This window comes from Arvicanthis niloticus, chromosome 22 (assembly GCF_011762505.2).
Source record: "Arvicanthis niloticus isolate mArvNil1 chromosome 22, mArvNil1.pat.X, whole genome shotgun sequence".
Taxonomy (NCBI): domain Eukaryota; kingdom Metazoa; phylum Chordata; class Mammalia; order Rodentia; family Muridae; genus Arvicanthis; species Arvicanthis niloticus.
In genome coordinates this window covers 22,689,797-22,709,590 of record NC_133429.1, presented here as the reverse complement: position 1 = coordinate 22,709,590, position 19,794 = coordinate 22,689,797, and the positions used below count along the sequence as shown (strand labels likewise).

The 19,794-nt window shown below is 45.6% G+C and overlaps 2 protein-coding genes across 4 annotated transcripts in view; both read right to left on the bottom strand.

The window, feature by feature from the left end:
* Positions 1-11,256: 11,256 nt before the first annotated feature.
* Positions 11,257-15,574, bottom strand: Dusp6 (dual specificity phosphatase 6). Its single transcript, XM_076920079.1, has 3 exons — positions 14,723-15,574; positions 13,795-14,232; positions 11,257-12,761 (listed from the first exon to the last, which is right to left on the bottom strand). The coding sequence occupies exons 1-3, from the start codon at positions 15,120-15,122 to the stop codon at positions 12,454-12,456; spliced, it is 1,146 nt and encodes a 381-aa protein (XP_076776194.1). The 5' UTR covers positions 15,123-15,574; the 3' UTR covers positions 11,257-12,453.
* A 1,249-nt stretch (positions 15,575-16,823) lies between these two features.
* Positions 16,824-19,794, bottom strand: part of Poc1b (POC1 centriolar protein B) — a 168,450-nt gene continuing 165,479 nt past the window's right edge. Inside the window, exons 11-12 of one of the 3 annotated variants that reach the window (XR_013106331.1) lie at positions 18,962-19,048; positions 16,824-18,303 (exon numbers count right to left, since the gene is read on the bottom strand). The gene's annotated coding sequence lies outside the window, so the exon portion shown is untranslated. Of the gene's footprint in view, positions 18,304-18,381; positions 19,049-19,794 lie in introns of those variants that run through there. The other 2 variants (XR_013106332.1, XM_076920076.1) reach the window with 2 other exon arrangements.

Below are 19,794 nucleotides of genomic sequence, written 5' to 3'. Positions count from 1 at the left end.
CATGCAAGAAGCCTGGGTTTAGTCCTTGGCATTGCATAAAGTGACCACGCCTGCCATCTTAGTATTTGTGATAATGGATGCAGAAGAACCAGAAGTTTAAAATTTCACTCTTCAAATAATTTCTCTTTTCTTCTCCTTTTTCCTTCCTCCTTCTTCATCTCCTTTTCCACTTTTTTGTTTTGTTTTTTTTTTATGACAGGGTCTCATGTAGCACAGGCTGGTCTCTCTAAGTAAATGAAGATGACCTTTAGTTTCTCCTTGATATATAAAGGTTAAGCAAACTGTTAAGTTAAACATGTCTGGGTTTAAATCTCAGCTCCCACATTGACCAAAAATGATCCTAGGTGAATTACCCTTCCCTACCCCTCACTGTGCTTCCTGTAAAATGGAGACACTATAGGAAGCTGTCTGGAATGTTTCACTGGAATGAAACAGCTTTTGTTTGTTTGTTTGTTCCTGAATTCCTCTGGAGCACTTGAGTGCAGACCTTCCCAGAAGTCCAATGTCATAAACCCCTCACTAGGAGTGTCGCCAGCAGGAAAAATAGATTCTTATCACCAAGAATGGAAGGAAAAAAGTGTTCATCTATTCTCTAAGGGCTGGTTTGTCTTTCCCAGAAGTTATTTGTTTCCCCAGACTGGATTCCCTTTTACTCCACCCACTTCACCTCTCCAAACTGTATCTTCTCCCCTGAGTGGCATTAGTGTGTGAGCATACATAAGTGAATACAATCTATCTTTACTCTCAGCACTCAGGAGGCAGGTGGAGCTCTGTGAGTTCAAGGCTAACCTGGTCTACATAGTGAGTTTCAAGGAGGTGGGAGCTACATAACAAGATCCTGCCTTTAAAAATAGAAAAAAGGAAAATCTTTGATAATCTGTCTTCTGTCAGTTTCATTTGGAACCTTTGCCCCCAACTGAAAGTAAAGGAATTTAGACGGCTTTCCTTGTACACAGAGCTAGCTAGCATTTGCTCTAAGCACCCAGGATGTTTAAAAAAAAAAAAAAATCATGTAATTCCATGTCCTTCCATTACCTCTATACCAGTGATAAGGAAACAAGACAGAGGAAGGTTAGCCAACTCGTTTGAAGTCGTGCGGCTTAACACTAGAGTAGAGTAATGCATAAATCCAAATAAGCCCCAAGGACTAGACAAGATGATCTGCTGACGGCATCTAGCCCGGCCACAAGGGAGGGACGCAGTAAACAGCAATTCTATATTTATTATTGGAAAATCATCGGTCATTGGCTGCTCTCATCTAGGGTGTAAAAAGGAAATGCAACCATTGAATAATAATAAAACACACACACACACACACAATTTGTGTTTTAATGAACTGGAGCTTTGGAGCGTAAGAGTCAGTGTAGATGGTATTGAGAATACAGGAGAGTTGTTGGGCAGTGGTGGCGCACGCCTTTAATCCCAGCACTTGGGAGGCAGAGGCAGGCGGATTTCTGAGTTCGAGGCCAGCCTGGTCTACAGAGTGAGTTCCAGGACAGCCAAGACTATACAGAGAAACCCTGTCTCGAAAAGAGAGAGAGAGAGAGAGAGAGAGAGAGAGAGAGAGAGAGAGAGAGAGAGAGAGAGAGAGAGCTAGAGAGGGAATTACCCAGAACCACCCAATGGACATCACGGTGAGGAAAATGCTATTTTATTTCTTAATATAAACTGTATGACATGTGCCACAAAGTATGTGGCTCAGATTCCATGTTTTGTAATCATCCTTCCAGGTAGATGCCCCCTCCCCACCAATCCTCATCCTGGAAAGAGGAGCAATAGCCAGTTCCCTGGAGCTGGGGATCAGGCAGCAACTGAGAACCTAGACTTTGGAGTAGACCCATAACGTCTCGTTACTTTCCTGGGCAGGGTGTAGGGGGTGAGCTTAGGCAAGTTATTTTATTTAAAGTTGTCTGGGTTTCTGTTTCCTTGTCTGAAAGATGAAGATGTAACAAACCTACGTCGGGCTAAAGGTCTGTAAAACCTACTTCGGGCTAGAGGGATGCCTCAAGGTTACGGGCTGGTTATGATGGGTCAGCTGGTTCCCAGTCACCTATAACTGAAGGAAGGAGACCTAACACCTTAGTATGGACTGTTAGGGCACTGCACACATACAGCACGTCCCACCAGTACACATGCATAGGAATAATTTTAAAAATAAAAACAAGTTCTTTAAACAAACCAAAACGAAACAACAACAAAAAAGTCCTTACTTGGGTGGTGGCGGTAGTGGGGGCGGTAGTGGCGGCAGCGGCGGCAACAACAGCAGCGCACAACTAATCCAGCACTTGGAAGGCAGAGGCAGTTGGACTTCTCATTCAGAGAGAGGCCAGCCTGGTCTACGTAGTGACCTTCAGCACTGCCTGGGCTGTACAGAGAAACCCTATCTGGAAAACAAACAAACAAACAAAAAACAAAAACACTAGCCCAGAGAAGAGATAAACCAGTTTAGCAGGAATGGCACAGCGTGTATTCTTCAGTAATCTGAGGCACAGCAGCCAGCAGAGCACTCGCCTAACACACAGGGCAGTAGCGAGGTCCCAAATCACAAAAGCGGTGGTGGAGGGGACTGGCTTTGTGATTTATCATCTTTTCCCTGTGATTTTGCCTTTCTCCATACAGTAGACAGCGACCTCGGGCTCCTCTGAATTTCCACAATAGTTTTTCAGATCTCTTTTTTTGTAAAGAGAGTTAGCATTGTTCTCAATGGGGCTACACACTGTCCGTGGGCTTTCTCACTTAAACCCATAACAATACTGTAGAGTCAATAGTATTAGTAACTCCACCCTTTCTTTCTTTCCCCTGAGACAAGGTGTCTTCTGTGTAGCTCTGTCTGTCTTGGAACTCACTCTGTAGACCAGGCTGGCCTAAAACTCACAGACATCCTCCTGCCTCTGCCACCCAAGTAATAGGATGACTAAAGGGATATGTCACCGCCTCCTGGCCTCTTCATTCTTTTAAACGTTCGAGAACAGGAGAACTTAGCGAGGCTAATAAAGATTACCCAGGTAGCTAATGGTGCCGCTTGTATTTGAATCTGCAAGACTCTAAACCCAGAGCCTGTGCTCTCAACCACAATACGATTCATTATTTTACATCTTTCAATTCTTTATAATAATTATTTTTGATATCAAGGCCAAAGGGCCTTCTATGATTTCCAGAATGTATGGTGTCCATATGTACAATCGACTGTCTACATGTCATTGAGTAAGTGAAAAGTCTATATTGTAATTGGGTTCCCTAGAGTCTCATGCATAGTTTCTTAGCACTGTTCTAAGTGATTGACATCAACTGTCTCCCTGACTTTCATGACTCCAGTTACAGTCTCCATACCCACCTTCTAGGTGAGAAAACCAAAGTCAAGGGAGACTAAGCTACTTGTCCAAGGTCAGATGGTGAAAATCTATCCCACAGCTAAGCACCTATTCTATCCTGTTAAGTCCTCTTCTGTCTGCAGCCAGCCTGGGCTATTTACAGGATACTATCTCAAATAAACAAATAAACTATATTTCATTGTTTAAAAATGGATGGAGACCAGAGACCATTGCAAATTGCCTTATAGAAAGGGCTTGGAAATAAACAATTTCTTATTGGGACTGGGAGAAAAAGCTAAGGTTTTAAGTGATCGCAAAGCTGTATTTTCATAGGAGGTGCGCATGTTTTTTCTGTTTTTTTGTTCTTTGTTTTGTTTTTTTTGTTTTGTTTTGTTTTTCTGTTTTTTGGTTTTTTGTTTGTTTGTTTTTGTTTTGTTTTCGAGACAGGGTTTCTCTGTGTAGCCCTGGCTGTCCTGGAACTCACTCTGTAGACCAGGCTGGCCTCGAACTCAGAAATCTGCCTGCCTCTGCCTCCCAAGTGCTGGGATTAAAGGCGTGCACCACCACTGCCTGGCAAGGTTCACATGTTTTTAAACCAAGTCTTAGCACCATTGCAGGTTGCAGCTGGACCTTATGGAAAATAAAGAGGATAATAATCCTGCTTGAGCTTGAGAGTATATGAACCTTGTGCACCGTGTGACTGTGTTCATGCACTATTCTAGCTAATCAATTTCTAAAGCGACTGAAATATCAATAAAGTAAAATTTCATGTCTCTAGGGGCATCCAGAGTCCCTGGCCACTAAAATACCAATCTGGTGAGATTCAAGGTGAAGGGGGCCACACAGAGCTTGTGTGAGGGTGTTGACAGTCACCTGCAGTGGCGTCAGCTGCACCATAATGGTCTATGTAGGAAAGGACCCACCTTATCCTCCGGAGACCAAGGCCTCCGGGTGGAGACGTGATCCAGGAAAAGGAAGATGGCATCATTGCAAACCATTCCCTGAAGAGGTCTGTCAGATGCATTGTGGCCATCACAAAGGCCAGCATCATCAGGAAGGATGTAAAAAAAACAAAATAGAAAGCACAAACTTATGAGCACACACACACACACACACACACACACACACATACACATGCACGCCGACGCCAGAATTCCTCTGCTCCAGAAATATCACGAGTCGTTGGTCCTAGCCACCAAACCTCAAACAGGTCATAATGAAAGTGGAGGCTGTCCAGTAAAGGTAACTCACAATGATGAGGGAATGAAAAGAGAGCAAGGAGACTTCAGAGCATGCAAGCCAAAAAGACAAGACGTGAGTGCTGGTAGGCTAGAGTCCTTCAAATCACAAAGCGTTCAGGCCCAGTACACACAACTCACATGGCAAGGAATGAGCTAGAACAAAGAGTAGCTCTAAGACAGTTCAGAGCTATGACCTATAACTGTGTGAGTTCACAGCTGAGCTATGTTCACTTAGCTTTTGGAGGCCCATGTTCATAGTCACTCATATGAACATACAAGATCCCTTTCATATGATTCTTTGAACACGATTGGTTTGATACCTGGCATATCTGGGTAGTTCCCAAACTTGACGCTCAAAGAAAAAAAGGAAATCACCCAGGAAGCTTTTGTAAGAAAAAGGACCTGAACTCTGTTTCCAGTGATTTTTGACTCTATAATTCCAGGGCCTTGAAACTCTAAGAGAAAATCTTCCACAGACAATTGAGCTTGTAATATGATCAGTTGAACTTTAGTTATGTCCCATCCTGAAATCCACTACTGAAACCAGAAGTGAGAATCTTTTGGGGCCTAGACTAGGTCATGTACCCTTCCTAAAATAGGTTTACTCCAGGAACTGAAGAAGTTATTGAATCAAATATATATATATATATATATATATATATATATATATAAAGAGAACAAAAACTTGTGTTTGAGCTACTGTGATGGCATACACTTACAAACCCAGTGTTCAGAGGCTGTCTTCCTAGGCTAGCTCGGTGGGTAAAGACACTTGCTGCAAAACTTAAAGACCTAAGTTCACAGGCAGTGGTGGCACACGCCTTTAATCCCAGCACTTGGGAAGCAGAGGCAGGCAGATTTCTGAGTTCGAGGCCAGTCTGGTCTACAGAGTGAGTTCCAGGATAGCCAGGGCTACACAGAGAAACCCTGTCTCGAAAAACAAAAACAAAACAAAAAACACAAACAAACAAAAAAAGACCTAAGTTCAATCCCCATAACCCACATGATAAGAAAGAACCAATCCCTGTGAGTTGTCTTCTGACCTACACACACATACATCATTACACATGAACTCATATATGCATATATATATATATGCATGCAACAAAAACTTTGCATTCTTTTTTTAATTGTGAGAAGCCATCTACAAGGTATTTATTTGAATGGCATCATTACTCCATTGTTAACTTTAGAATACAGGGGAAAGTGAAAATACTATGGCAGAAGCTATTGACAATTATGTCTCCATGGTAGGACAATAAGACAAATACAGCTAAATTATTTTAATTTCACTCAGTGGGAGCTCACTAGTACTTCACAGGGCCCCGCAGACAAACCTCTTTCATGTAACCTGCAGCAGGTTGTGTTTACCAAGGAGGACAGCCACACAATCCCATTGCATCTGCTCTCTCTCTCTCTCAAAAAAAAAATGTGGTCCTCCATCTTAAAAGGTGGGTTCTAGCATCCCCTTCAGAACCTGTGCTCAGACATGACTTCTGTGCCTAAGTCATACTAGTTAGCACAACATTCCCCTGTGCTCTTCCTGAGATTTTTATCCATAGAACCTAGTCACGGAGTTACTGCGAGGAAATCCAAGCCACATGGAGAAGAACCAAAGTTTCAGGCCTCAGTCCCTGATGAGCTTCCAGTACAGACTGCCAGGTGACTGAGATGTCTTAGAATTGGGTTCTCTGGACTGAAGGTGAACTGTCCGGACCAATATAGCCAGGAGCCGAGACCACACTTCCTTCCTGAGCCCCGCCCTAGTGCAGGATGATAAACAAAATAAACGATCATTGTTTCAAACCACTAAGCTTGGGATGCTTTGTTACATACCAATAACTCACAGAAACATAAGGCTAGTTCTCTCTCTAATTTTCCTGGGGTAGAGAGCTGTCTATTTTTAAAGACACATCTATTTTCATATCTCTCTTTCTTCTTCTTTTAGTGTGTGTAAAAGGAATTAAACTGAAACTAATAAAAAGTAATCAGTGTGAGGCCGGTGAAATAGCTCTGTCAGCAAAGTTCTTACCTTACAGACACGAGAGCCTGGGCTTCATGCCCAGAACTCACAAACCACGTGTGGTGGTGTACACTTGTAATCCCAGTACTGGAGAGGTAGAGTCAGGAGGATTCTTCATACTTGCTAGCCAGCCACCCTAGACAAATTCACCTGCTCCAGGCCGTTGAGAGACCTTATTTTTAAAAAGAAAAAAAAAAAAAAAAAAAGTGGATGTGACCCAGAATAATAATACCCAAAGTTATTTCTGTTTTCTGTGCACAACTACATGTATACATACATGTACACACACACACAGAAAGTAGTCAGCATGGCCTGGGCATGTTGCTAAATCATGAAAGTGTTTGCCTAATATGCCAAAGAGTCTTGAGTCCAACCTCTAGTACTACTAAAAAAAAATTTTAAAGAATGCATTTTTTTAATTTTTAAAACTTATTAAAAATTTGGATATTTTTTTCTCCAGAAGCCGGAAAGGGAGAATTCTAACAGAGGAGGAACAGTAGATTTTCTTGCTCTCTTTCAAGGTGTCCTTCTCAAAGAATGTATCTCGTGATCCATTATCCCTGTGCCTTTGGCATTTCGTCTTTGAAAGCGCAGTGATTCGAAGGGCTCCTGTCACATCGCATCTCTGCTTCTAGGGAAGTTGCTAGGTGAAGCTACACGCAGGTAGGCTATTCATCCTTTCCTTTGTAAACATTAAAATACAGGGTATAAAATGTTATTTGCATGACTGAAACAAAGCAGGACAAACAAGAAGTCCACTTGTCCCTAGAGAGCCCAATGATCTAGGGCATCCAGAGAAACGTCCAGTGACACTTGTGACACATGGCCCTTGCCTTTGACCTTTGAGGACTCAGTGAAGGTCATTAGCCGTCTTTCATTGTTACCTTCTTTCATCAAACCGACTCACATCAAGGTCTGAATAAATATTTGTGACCTGATTGAACTTTGTTCGGTGCCCTTCAATTCCCTTTGGATTGTAAAGACGTTTGAAAGAATCGTCCCCCTCCCGCGAGCGAGCGCATGCGTGCTCACACGCCTGCTCCTGTCCCCCCAAACCGGACCCATTCATAGCCAATTGCTAAGTGAGCACTGAAGACACGGGATTGGATAAGAATCTTTGAAAGTCTTGCAGGGTATTTGGGAAACTGCATGTGAGGAACCGCATAAAAATTTACAGCCAAAATCGTCCTTTTGAAACAGCTTGAAGTCTGTGGACTGCTTTTCTAAGGGTTTTTCAAGGATTTTGTCCTATTGTCAGCTACCACAGGACCTGTTCTTTCCGTGTGTCTCTACTCCACCCCACCCCATCTCCCGTTCTTCTCTGGCTGGTTGTCCCTTGTTCTGCAGACCTCCACTCTTTCTCTTGCCCTTCCCTAACCCTTACCCCTTCTCACAAATTTCTTCCGAAAGAATCAGAGGGAGGAGGTAGCTGCTTTCAGAAGTCCCGCTGACCCAGGAGTGTGAGCAAGGGTCAGGGCCAGGCCCCACAATGCTACTAGCTAGAGATCCCCGAGGGACACCAGTTTTGTAATTTATGTGCTAATCGGCCCAAGGTTGGGCAACTTCTCTCTGGAGAGGAAGGAAAGAAGCTTCCAGATGAACTGACACACATCTCTGGCGGCACGGCAGCTTGGCCTTTTCATGATTTGGCTCTGGCATCCCCGGCCTGTGTAACCTCTGATTCCTCCACTTCCTCAGCTGTAAAATGAAGGCGCCGCTTCCTACCCAGCACCACAGGATGCTGTAAAGAGCAGCAAACACTAACTGGACAAGCAGTCTGCAGCAAACAGATCCCCAAAGTTTGGTTCTAAAAGGTAACAATAGCACACACACACACACACACACACACACACACACACACACACACACACACACAGAGGAGGGGGAGGGGAGAAGGAAGAGGGCCAGAGAGGAAGGAGAGGGACAGGGAGAGATATTCCCTAATAGAGTAGATGCCATACGGGTGGATCACTGCCTCAGTTTCCTCTTTGGAAGAGAACAATAATACAACCTATGTCACAGAGACATTCTGAGGAGTAAATACCGTATTACCCACAATGCACAGTATGCAGTATCTATTATAGACAGGGGCTGTTTCCACCTAACCTTCTCATTTTAACCCTTAGCAGGTATCACTAATCTATGATCAGAAGGCTGGAATTCTGAAAGGAACCTAGAAGGATAGATAAGCATGCACTCCTCTCACAGATAAGAAAAAAAAAAAGAAGAAGAAGAAGAAGCAAACAAATCAACCCCTCAGTGGGGCCAAAAAACCTTGCCCCTCGCTACTCATTCCATTAGAGAGGGAATGAGAATCAAAATTCATGCCTTCCAGTTTTAAGGTCCATGCAAATCTGTTTTCATTCCTCTAAAGACTGTTAGTTAGTATTTTTATCACCAGGCAACCCTTCCTCATTCCGATTTTAACCCTAAAATCTGTTCATCCCATTAACTGCTGCACACCCTGAGGATTTTGTTTGTTTGTTTGGTTTAGTTTGGTTTGGTTTGGTTTTGCAGCACCCACAAAACCTGCAGACAACCGCCTCTCCTACCAGAGCCTCCCCACTGAAGGTAGTGCTTTCTCCCAGACTGGAGGATGGCCCTAATGGGGAAAGCAGGTGATGAAGACTGCCGACTGTGGAGCTGCAGCTGCCGGCAAAGGTTGCCCTAGTAACGGTGAGGGCTCCATTCAGGAAAGCAGCCCAACTTTGAGAAGGAAAATGATAGCCTTCCCTTGGCTCCTTGCAAGCACAAAGAAGCCGGTAGGGTAGCAGGAAGAGAAGTCCGGGCAGAGGCAAGATAAGGTGAGGGGATCATGCCATCGTTACAGGCGCCCACGTTTCCGAAGAGATACAGAAGAAACGCATACAGTCCTTTGAATCTCCTGGCCTAGATGAACCGTAAAAATCACCCTTTTAACATGAACCCTTTTGTGGGAAGGGAGGAAACTGGCACCTTGTGTTCACCAGCCTTATGAAACAATCTGCCAGGGAAGGGAGAAACCCCCAAACACTGCAACTTTATGGGGGCCCTAAACTCTCCTTTAGCTCAGGCTGGTGACAAAGACCATTTGCTCCCAATTTATTGGAAACTTTTTTTTTTTTTCCTTTTCACAGCATGAGGCCGCTTCAACCCTGTAAGCTCCCTCTCCTGCAATCACTCTCAGACACTTGCTGAATGGGCCAGGCTCAATTATGTTCCCTCCGCAGGTTCAGCTCACACTGTGACCCTGCATGGCTTCCTGCTATTCATATGTGTTACTTCCCCTTTGTGGTAATGGCTTGTGGCACTTGGCCAGAAAACATTATTAATTTCAGAAGTAGACTGACAAACAACAAACGCGCAGTGGAACAAGAGGAAGTAAGTGCTGGGGAGGCCAGCTGTCGGGTTTGAGCCCAGCAGTAGGAACTTGGGGTGTATGCAAGTTCTGGGAGGAACAGAGATGATCCATGAAGGGGAAATGCACTAAAATTACCCGGACCCCCCAACCCCCAATAATATAAAAAGAAAAAGGAGAAAATAAATCAGAGAAAAGAAGGAAAGAAAGCAGTTAGCTACTTGAGCGGCAGCAGGACAGCAAACGCTGCTTGCAAATCCCGACTTTGAACTCGCAGTTTCGAGAAAGCCAGGACCGGAAACTCTTCAGAACTGGATTAACCGAAGCCAAGTTGAACTGCGGATCCATTTCTGCTTTGTGTTCCTGCTGACTTGGGACACCCAAATAGGAGCCTGGCTAGATTATTTTTCTGCACTTTTTTTTTTTTTTTTTTTTGTACTTAATTGCTTAAAAAGGACTCCCAGACAGGTTGACACAATTGCTTGTCGAATGGAAAGCCGCCATGTAGACTGCCAGATAGCACAACAGTCATCTCCCATGTTGCTTGGGTGAAGAGCTCATTTTTCCCACTTCAAAATGAATGAGCTCTGGAGTGACATCCCAAAGCGCATCCTAGCATGCCAACACATGCACCTCCTCTTAATTTGGTTTGCATACTTCTGAGCTCAGAAAAAAGGTCTCCAGAAAAATGACAAGATGCCTAGCCTTTGGCTCAGAAGGAAAACTTTAAAACCATCTATAAGTGAGAGTCAATGGTGGTTCTGGCCTACATGGTAAAAAATAGCTAAGCACAAAAGCAGACTTAAAACTGGAATCCCAAGATTTCATCCCATGTGAACACACACTTAAAAAAACCACACGCCATTAGAATGTCATGAGAATCAGTGAGAGAGGAACCCAATCTAGCTCATGCTAGGATACTTTGTCAGAACTAGACATCCTGGAAACAATTCTACTTGCTTCCCGCCATGCCCAAGGATTATGGAGTAGAGGGTTCTGGAGGACAGAGGTTAACATGTGGCTGCCATTATCCTGGAACAACCTTCTTGGCGCCATTTATGAATATCCAAACTTTCTATTTCAACAATGTCTATGCTGTAGGCTTTGTCTCTCCAGGGAGGGGAAAATAAGAAAATCTTAATGAAGCCTATATCAGACTCATGGATGCATGACATGGTCAGCCTAACCTATGAGGTCTTAACTTGAAGCAAAATTAACTTCACAAGCTGCATGTGAAAAAAACATTAGTAACAAACTTGCTACCCCTAAAAGCTTTATCAATCACCACTTCTTAAGTGTGTAACTTCATAGACTGAGAGACAATTTAAAAATAAACACACTCAATAGCCAAAATAGTTATTTATTAATAATTTAAGGTTTTACATTCTTATAATAAATTCCAGCTCAAAACTTTACACCATGAACATCATGGAGAAAGTTAATCCTCCGTTCCTTACAACCTGTCACATCCCACCGATCACACGGGTGCTCAGACACACACACACATATACACACACTTCCAGTTTCGTATTTTTTTTTTTTAAAGGAAAGAAACCAACCCAAAGTATTGCATTTGAGGTGACACTCCCTGAAGATTTTTGTACAGAGGTAATAAGCTGTTTTAGCACAGCTGAAGTTATTTAAGAAAAAAAAAAATGTGAACCCACAATTTTGGTGTCTTTCCAAAATACCCCTTGAGACAACGTAAGCCAAATATTTACAAAGGTAAGGCAGAGTCAAAACTACATTAAGAGAGGAAAAAAAAAAAGTTACAAGGAAGATATATGAAAGAGACTTAAGACCTCACTGTAACAAAGTCTCAGTGATAATCATATCTATGAAAATGCCATCAGAATTGGTACAATAAGGTCAAGCATGCTGCAAATATACCCTTTGGATTAGAGATTTTTTTTTTTTCCTTATTTGTTCTAAGAAGTGGCATACTGCTCTTTCTCCCTTTGGATCTCTTTTAAACCCAAAGATAAAAACAAACACAAGCCAAACAAACACTGTCAAGTGATTGAAGATCAAATATTTACAATAATCAGATGAAAAGTATCAGTTTCTGTTGTTGTTGTTTTCTAAACCGAAACCACAAATACAGAGCTAAAATCTCTTTGGCTCCACTATATGCAAAGTTGAATCAGTCTTCACTGAAGACAATATATAGTTAGTTCCAGATGCAACAGTAAACAACCATACAAGGCCCTCAAGAACACATGCTCCTACCCCCTTACTCCTTTGTCCTACCCTCTTATCTGGATGGATATCCAGTCCCTGCTGGGTAGGCTGGGGTACAGAAGCAAACCTGTTGCCTGGATCTAGATAGACAGCATGTCCTGTCCTTCCAAAAAAAAATATGAATGGAGCAAATCTCTCCCTCCGTATAATAACCAATTTTGCACTTGGCAATCTTGTTGAGTACAGACAGCTGGTGACACTTTGATACCTGGGCCACACACAAAGAAAGCAGCCTGGTCGATGCTGCCCAAGAGAAACTGAAGGTATGGGACACTCCCAGCTAGGAAAGGTGGGTGCCTTTCACGTGGATTGCAGGGAGTCCACCTGGTAGACATTCTGGTTGGAAGGGGTGGTGAAGTAGAGTGGCTGAGCCGGAACACGGTTATCACAGGGGCTGCTGAGTCCCAGGGTCCTTTCAAAGTCAAGCAGCTGGCCCATGAAGTTGAAGTTAGGGGAGATGTTAGATTTCTTCATTTTGACAATGTCGTAAGCATCGTTCATGGACAAGTTGAGCTTCTGCATAAGGTAAGCCACAGTGACGGTGACGCTGCGACTGATACCTGCCAAGCAGTGCACCAGGACACCACAGTTTTTGCCTCTGGCTTCATCTGTGAACACATAAAAAGAAAGGCAAGATTTCACTAGACTGAAAAAAAAAAAAAAACAAACAAACAAAAAACCCAAACAAACAACTAAGCCTTTGCAAATGCTCAGCCTCAAGTCTGAATCAAGAAGGAATAGTAAAAAAACCAATTGTGTGTGGCAGTTAAGCCCTGGGGGCAGCAGAAAAATGTATAACGGGAGATAAACATGCACACTGAACACAATCACATATTTCAGATAGTTCCTGTAAAGAGAACTTTTGTATTAAGTTTCTAAAAACTCCTTAATGTGTACATTCTTTTGCTTCAGCTTGTGAATACCAGCAACCCTGCAATACGGTCCCTGAATGCCTCTCATACAGACAAGCAGACTGCAAGGGTCTATTAAATTATTCTCCAACTGTTGTGCAGCTAACAATGGGGGTATTCAGGCATTTTAAAAGAGAGAGGGAAGTCACAGGGGACAGCCCATTAGGAGGAACAGGATGTCTACATGGCCTGAAAATGAGTTCCTTTGTAATAGGAAATGCACTACAATGCCTGGAGATTCGCTTCTCTTAGGCTCCCAGCCCACAGTTCTTCCTGCTGGGATCAGGTTACCCAGAGGCTCACAGTAACCAGTACACTGCAGTATCACTCAGCTGGGTGACATCTAGTATTCAAACTGCTTTCCAACAACTAACTTGGGTGTCCTAAAATAACTCCTAGGTCTTTTTAGTTTTTTAAATTATAAATCAACACTAGGACTCTTGTCTGCAAGTAAGTGCTTTTAACTAGATCTCCACTAACACCCAGTCTAGAGAAAAGGAAAATAAGGCTGACTGGAACAAGCCCTCCCCACCTTTAAAAGGACAAATCAAATGGTTCAAATCTGCTATGACCTGATCTGCTATGTCAACGGGCTCTGTTTTCCCTTTAAGCAAGAAGGTAAACCAGAATTAACACTCTTAAAACAGTAGAGACCTGCAGCCTGCAAGATAGCTTGCTGGAAAACAGATTAACATCTTCAACTCTATGAATGACTGCAAATTAGTCTCACCTATAAAAGAAATGGCCTCAGGGAAAAACTGGGACAGGTTTTGGCTCCAGTGATCCGAGATGGGAATTTGCTTGTATTTGAACTCGCCTGCATTCTCAAACAGATTGGGCAAATTGGGGGTGACATTCAAGATGTACTTGATGCCAAACTCTTCCAACACGTCCAAGTTGGTAGAGTCCTTGGCACAGCCCAGGTAAAGAAAGGGCAAAATCTCCACCGGGAAGGAAGGCTGGCTGTTGGAGAGCGGGCTGCCATCCGAGTCAGTTGCACTATTGGGGTCTCGGTCAAGGTCAGACTCAATGTCCGAGGAAGAGTCGGAGCTGATCCGCAGGCCCCCGAGCCCCAGCACTGGCAAAGACGGGGAGCTGCTACTACACGAACCGTCTAGATTGGTCTCGCAGTGCAGGGCAAACTCGGCCTGGAACTTACTGAAGCCACCTGCCAGAAACAAGGAAAGCAATCTTGTAACCAGAGAAGCTGTAGTAATTTTCAGCTTGTGAGACGCGCAGAAGGTGCAGGAAACACTATGGATAGTCAGTCACCTTATGAACCACCACCACCCTCCCTGCAGCGGTAGAAACACACTTCTATGTGCACCTTTAGGAACATAACCGGCTGCCTACCCAGGGAACATTTATTCTTCTGAATCCGGAAATGCACAAAATTTCTTAATATTTCGAGGAGCTAGGAGGTGCTAAGCTGCACCCTGAACTACCTTTCCAGCTCTTCTGAATCTTAATTCTAAACCGACCCAAAGAAAGCGAGAGGAAGGTGGAGGTGAGTGATTATAAAGAACCCTAGAAAGAGAAGCTACCACGCTGGCCCAGCTCCTCTAAGCTCAATGCAAGCGGCGATCGCCACCTCGCCGCCAGTTTCCTCAGCCTGCAGCCCCAGTTGCGAGCCCTGGCACCCGGGGTGCACAACATACCTTCCAGGTAGAACGCCCGGCAGCCCTCGTCTTTGAGTTTCTTGAGCAGCAGCCCGAGGACCGACTCTCCACCCGTGTTCTCATTCCAGTCGCTGCTGTTCTCGTCGTAGAGCACCACGGTGTCGGTGCCGCAGCGCCTGGTAAAGCGGTCCCGGTCCTCGCAGCGCGTGAATAGCGCACGCACGGGCAGGTTGCCCTTCTGCAGACGCCGCAGCATGATGCCCGGTATGGCCACGTTGATGGCCGATTCGATGTGCGACGACTCGTACAGCTCCTGCGGTCGGCAGTCCATCAGCAGCAGCCGTTCGTTGCCCAGCTCCAGCTGCTCGTTGAGCCACGCCACGGTCTTGCTGATCGCCATTTCCGACGCGAAGGGCACGGGTCTGAGCGTATCTATCATGGGGGTCGAGCTGCGGGAGAAGGCGGGGTGCCTAGCAGACGCCCCTCGAGGCAGGCATAGGCCGAGCAAGCTACGCGAAGCTCCCGCTCTCGGAGCGGGGTTTGATTCTGCCTCGCCTTTCCCAAGCCGAGGCTAGCGGTTAGGGAAGGCGACCCAGAAGCCAAGCCGGTGGTCCCTCTGCACCAGATCACTCTCAGAGTCAATGAAGCTCTCTGAATGAAGGTGCCCAGTTTTGTCCTACCCAGTGAATGAAATCCAATTAATTCGGACTCTGTGCCACTGAGAGGAGAAAAAGGAAAAAGAAAAAAAGTCTAGCGGCTCCTAATCCTTCCCTCTGAGGCTGCACCTCAGATCCAACCCGGTGCTTCTCGCCGGCTTATTCAAGACTGGGTTTGCTCACAGTCCCTAGGACTCGACGAGAGCACACCCCCTGAGCGAGGCAGCTCCTCAATGGATACAAACAGCCAGCGTCTCAATGGATACATTCTCTCCGCCAGCCAATGAGCGCGCTGCGGAAGGGGCTGTTGCCTAGGGGACGGGCCGGCTGGAACAGGTTGTGTTGATGAATTGTTAATGAGTTTGTCATTCACAAAAACGGAAAGGAATTTCCGCTCCGGATAAGCCCCAGTGCAAACAAGCTGCAACTGCGGGCTCGGCGGGAGGAAGGAGAAAGAAGAGGAGGCGGCGGTGGAGGAGGAGCAGGGCACATAAACCAGGGCACTAAAGTTGTCTCGTGTTTCCTTCTGTTGAGAGTTCACACTTCGTGTCTAACTCTTGCGAACCAGTAGTGCAGTTAGTAAGCACAAAACCCCTTATTCGCGACGCTTACAATCTTAAATTAGCCTTAATAAAACTTGAGGGCTTTCCTCCTTTTTTTTATTCTCTTTAACGCTAGATCCTAGCCCTCCATAGCGCCGCCCCGCCCCCACCCCCACCCCGGTCCTCCTTTAGATCGTGTGTGGCATTTGTTTGGCTCTTTTTAAAAGTCTAGTTCTGTTTGTTCTGATGTCCTTTTAGCCGAGGCTGTGTTGCGGCTGGTGAACTGCCTGGGCTTTAGCGACCCAACGAAGTGTTAAATGCTAATCCAACATCTCTAGAAACAAACTAGCGTTTTGTTGAAACATTTTAAAGCAACTAAGCAAACAAGCGTTTGGTTGTCCAGAAAACCAGAAGCGCCCCAACCCCGGGTATTCTCAACTTTCTTGCGGGCGGCGAGGGTGGGGGGTGGGTGAACACGAAAAACCTTGTCAGCTAGCCCTACACTTTTCTTCTTTCTGCTCCGGAGGAGTAGGGGCATTGTGACCTTTTGTTCCGGAGATCTTGCTCCCCACCACCATCACCGCTCACCCATCGAGCCTGGGGAGTCGAGCTCCTTTAACGATTTGGGGCCAAGAGCAGAGTTTAGCTTCTAAGAGGAACCGGTCTGGCAAGGCAGCCTAGGCTAGGTGCCTGGGACGCTGGGGCTCACCAACGCTCCCTGCAACCCGGAGACCTGCAAGCCTGAGGCAAGTCAAGCCTAAACAGTGGCTACTGTGGACAGCGAGGCCGGTCCTCTATCCTTTCTCGGCTGCAGCGGTCCCGGAGCCCCGCTTGGAGCACTCTAGCAGCTCCAAACGCGCTTGCGCGCTGCGCTTTGGCCGCAGCTCTGCTTCTCGGGGGAGGGGGGGTTTTAAGGGGGGAGGACACGCGACGACCCCGTGATCGCCTGTAAGGCCGTCGCGGAACTGTCGCCTAGAGAGACCTGGAGCGGGAAATGAGCCAGAGGTGTCTCTGTCTGGACCCCTTGCTTCCCGAGTTTGGGCTAAGGAGTCTCATGGGCACCACCCGTGGGCAACTTAGGACGGAGGCGGCGCGGCACCGGAGCCGGATGGAGGCGTGGCCGGCGGGGGCCGCGACGGCGACGAGAGCGCATCCCGGCGCGCACGGCTCTATTGTTATATAAAAGTGCCGAGGCCGCCCCTCCCGGACGGAAAACCACCTGTGTGCGGCGACGGCGGGCCCTGCGGAAGGCGCGCGTCCCGATCCGGTCTGCCCTTCGGGTCTCACGAAAAGGAGCCTGGCTTTGTCCGGCGGCGACCGGGAGGCGGAAGCGCTGGCTGCGGCCTTTCCCGAATCCGGGGCGCGGGAGGGCGTCTAAGGTCACGGGATCTCCCCAGCTTAGCGCCTTGCAGCCGGGTCCTACCTACTGTCGCCTGCAAAGCAATTTGCATTTTTAATCACCCGCCTCTTCCGGGGTTTGGGAATTGTGGGCTGAAACAGGGCGAGTTGGAGGTCTTAAGTTGCCAATTTTGGAGCCCTCCCGCAGGCAGGCGCCCCAGGAGGAGCGTTTTTTATGAAAATGGGGGTTGCCTCCATCCTCTCTCCGCGCCTTTTTTGGGCAGCGCTGGGAACAAAACGCCCATATTTCACTGGATAGCTTCCAACTCCCGCTGGGGTAGGCCTGTGTTGCAGCTGACGCCCCCGGATCCTTCCCCATCTGTGACAGGCTTTCCCACCCCTAGACATTTCAGTCTGTGGGACCAAGGGCTAGGAGGAGGGGAGTGGGGTGATCTGCGGGAGCCTGAAGGATGAGTCTCAACCTCCAAACAGGAGAGGGAAGCAGGTTGGGTTTTTCTTTACCAAATTTTGAAGTGAAAGCACCCGCCATCTGGGAGGATGATAAAGTCTTGGTTGGCACTGGTGGAGAGCTAAGCATTAGTACCTGTGTTTCGAGTCTAAATTATTTCCCAAGTCCTTCAAGAAATTCGACCTTTCGATCTAGTTGTATCCAATTACATTTCTTTTCTCCTTGTCATCCTTGTATTTCGTAATATTAAATGGGTCTTGGTAATATTAAATGGGTACAATGCGTGGGCATGGTGTGCTGTTAGCTCATATGTTTATATATAGTTTTGAGCTAACCTGCAAAATGGCTTGAGCTCTTTAAGAGGTTTTGTGGCCCAGGTCCTGCAGTTTTTTGGTTGTTTTGTTTTTTTAATTTCCTGCCCCAAACACTCCCTTTGATGCCTGCCTGATAGCTTGCCAGGTTCCTCACTAGCAGCTAATCCCTCAAAGGACCGCCCCAAACAGTTTAATTCATTCTAGTTTAATAATGGGGAGATGCCCTAACCTACTTCAAATGGCACCTTACCCAGGTTACCTCGGTGGATCCGGATCCGGATGCCTGACTTCTTGAGGTTTTCTTTAAAAAAAAAAAAAAAAGGTCTCTGGACGGAGAGAAGGGCACTGATTGTTCTTCCAAAGGACCCGTGTTCGAATCCCAGCACCCATATGACAGCTCACAACTGTCTGTAAGTCTAGAATCTGACACCCTCATACATGTAGACAAAATACCAATGCACACTAAGAAAAAAATTTTTTTTTGGTTCATTACACCAAACCCAGACAGATGAAAGAGTGTGCGTGGACCAGTGCTGTAGGGCAGACCCACGGCCTTGTTTCTGTGTCTCCCTGAGTAATTTTGTGCAGTCTTTAGAAAATCAATTAGGTAAGGGAGACGAAGGAATTGGCCTGTAGCTAAACTAAGGCAGAGACTCTTCTCAAGGCTTGAGGCCAGAACTGAGGTGACCAGGTCCAGGATCAATAAGCTTCTACTTCTGCTAAGACACACAAGATTTTAAGTTGCCTAAGTTGTACAGTTCAGATTTTTGACTACATGTTCTGTTGTATACACATCAAGGGAGGTGAAGGCTTCTTGGCCCTTCTACACACCAGTGGTTTTCCTCACTCATCAACCACTCACAGGATGGACTCCATTCTTTCCTCCTGGGAGAATATATCATGAATTCTAACTCTCAGAGTTTCTTATCTAGTAGCATGGGCCTGAGTTCAAATCTTACCTCTATGACTCTGCAATACGGAGGCAGCCCTACTCAGGGCCTCACTTCATTTCTTCACTCACTTCATTTCGTCACTCAGGACAGGTTCTAGGAAAGTAACAGGAATGAAATCGGTATGACAAGAATGACTAGGTAAAGTGTTGGCTTTCCTTGCAAATAGGAGGACTCTGAATGTGACCCCTAGAACCCATGGTTAATAATAATAACAATAATAATAATAATGTTGAAAAATAAATCAATGCTTGTAATACTAGTACCAAGGAGGTAGAGATAAGAAGATCACTGGAGCACACTGGGTAGCTGGCCCAGCCTAGTTGGTAAGTTCTAGGGCAGTGAGAGACCCTGTCTCAAGAAGCAAAGTGAGCAGCATTCCAGAGGACCACTGAGGTCCTCAACATCTGAGGTTGTCTTCTGGCTCCAAAACACACTGGCGACCCTACACTCACATGCATAGAGAAATACGGTTTTTGTTTTTTAATTAAAGATAGCTTACCTTCCTTGAGCTTACCTTCTCATAAGTACAGAAATAAAACGGTTATGTACTATGTGTTAGACAGTAGAAGCGCTGTGCAAAAAGCTAAGAAAGATGGGGAATCCATACATGTGTAAAGTTGGGAATATGTATATTTGTTTAAAGGACATTTAGGAATATGAGTATTTTCTCGAATGACTATGGAGATAAGAGACACCTCAGAAGTGTGGGATGCAAAGAGAGTGACTTTCCCCCCTCGTATTACTAGAGACGGCTTGGAAAGAGTTCCTGGTCCTTTTTAAATTATTGATTTTGAGAGAGTCTTGCTAAGTTACACAAGCTGGCCCTAAATTCATTCTAT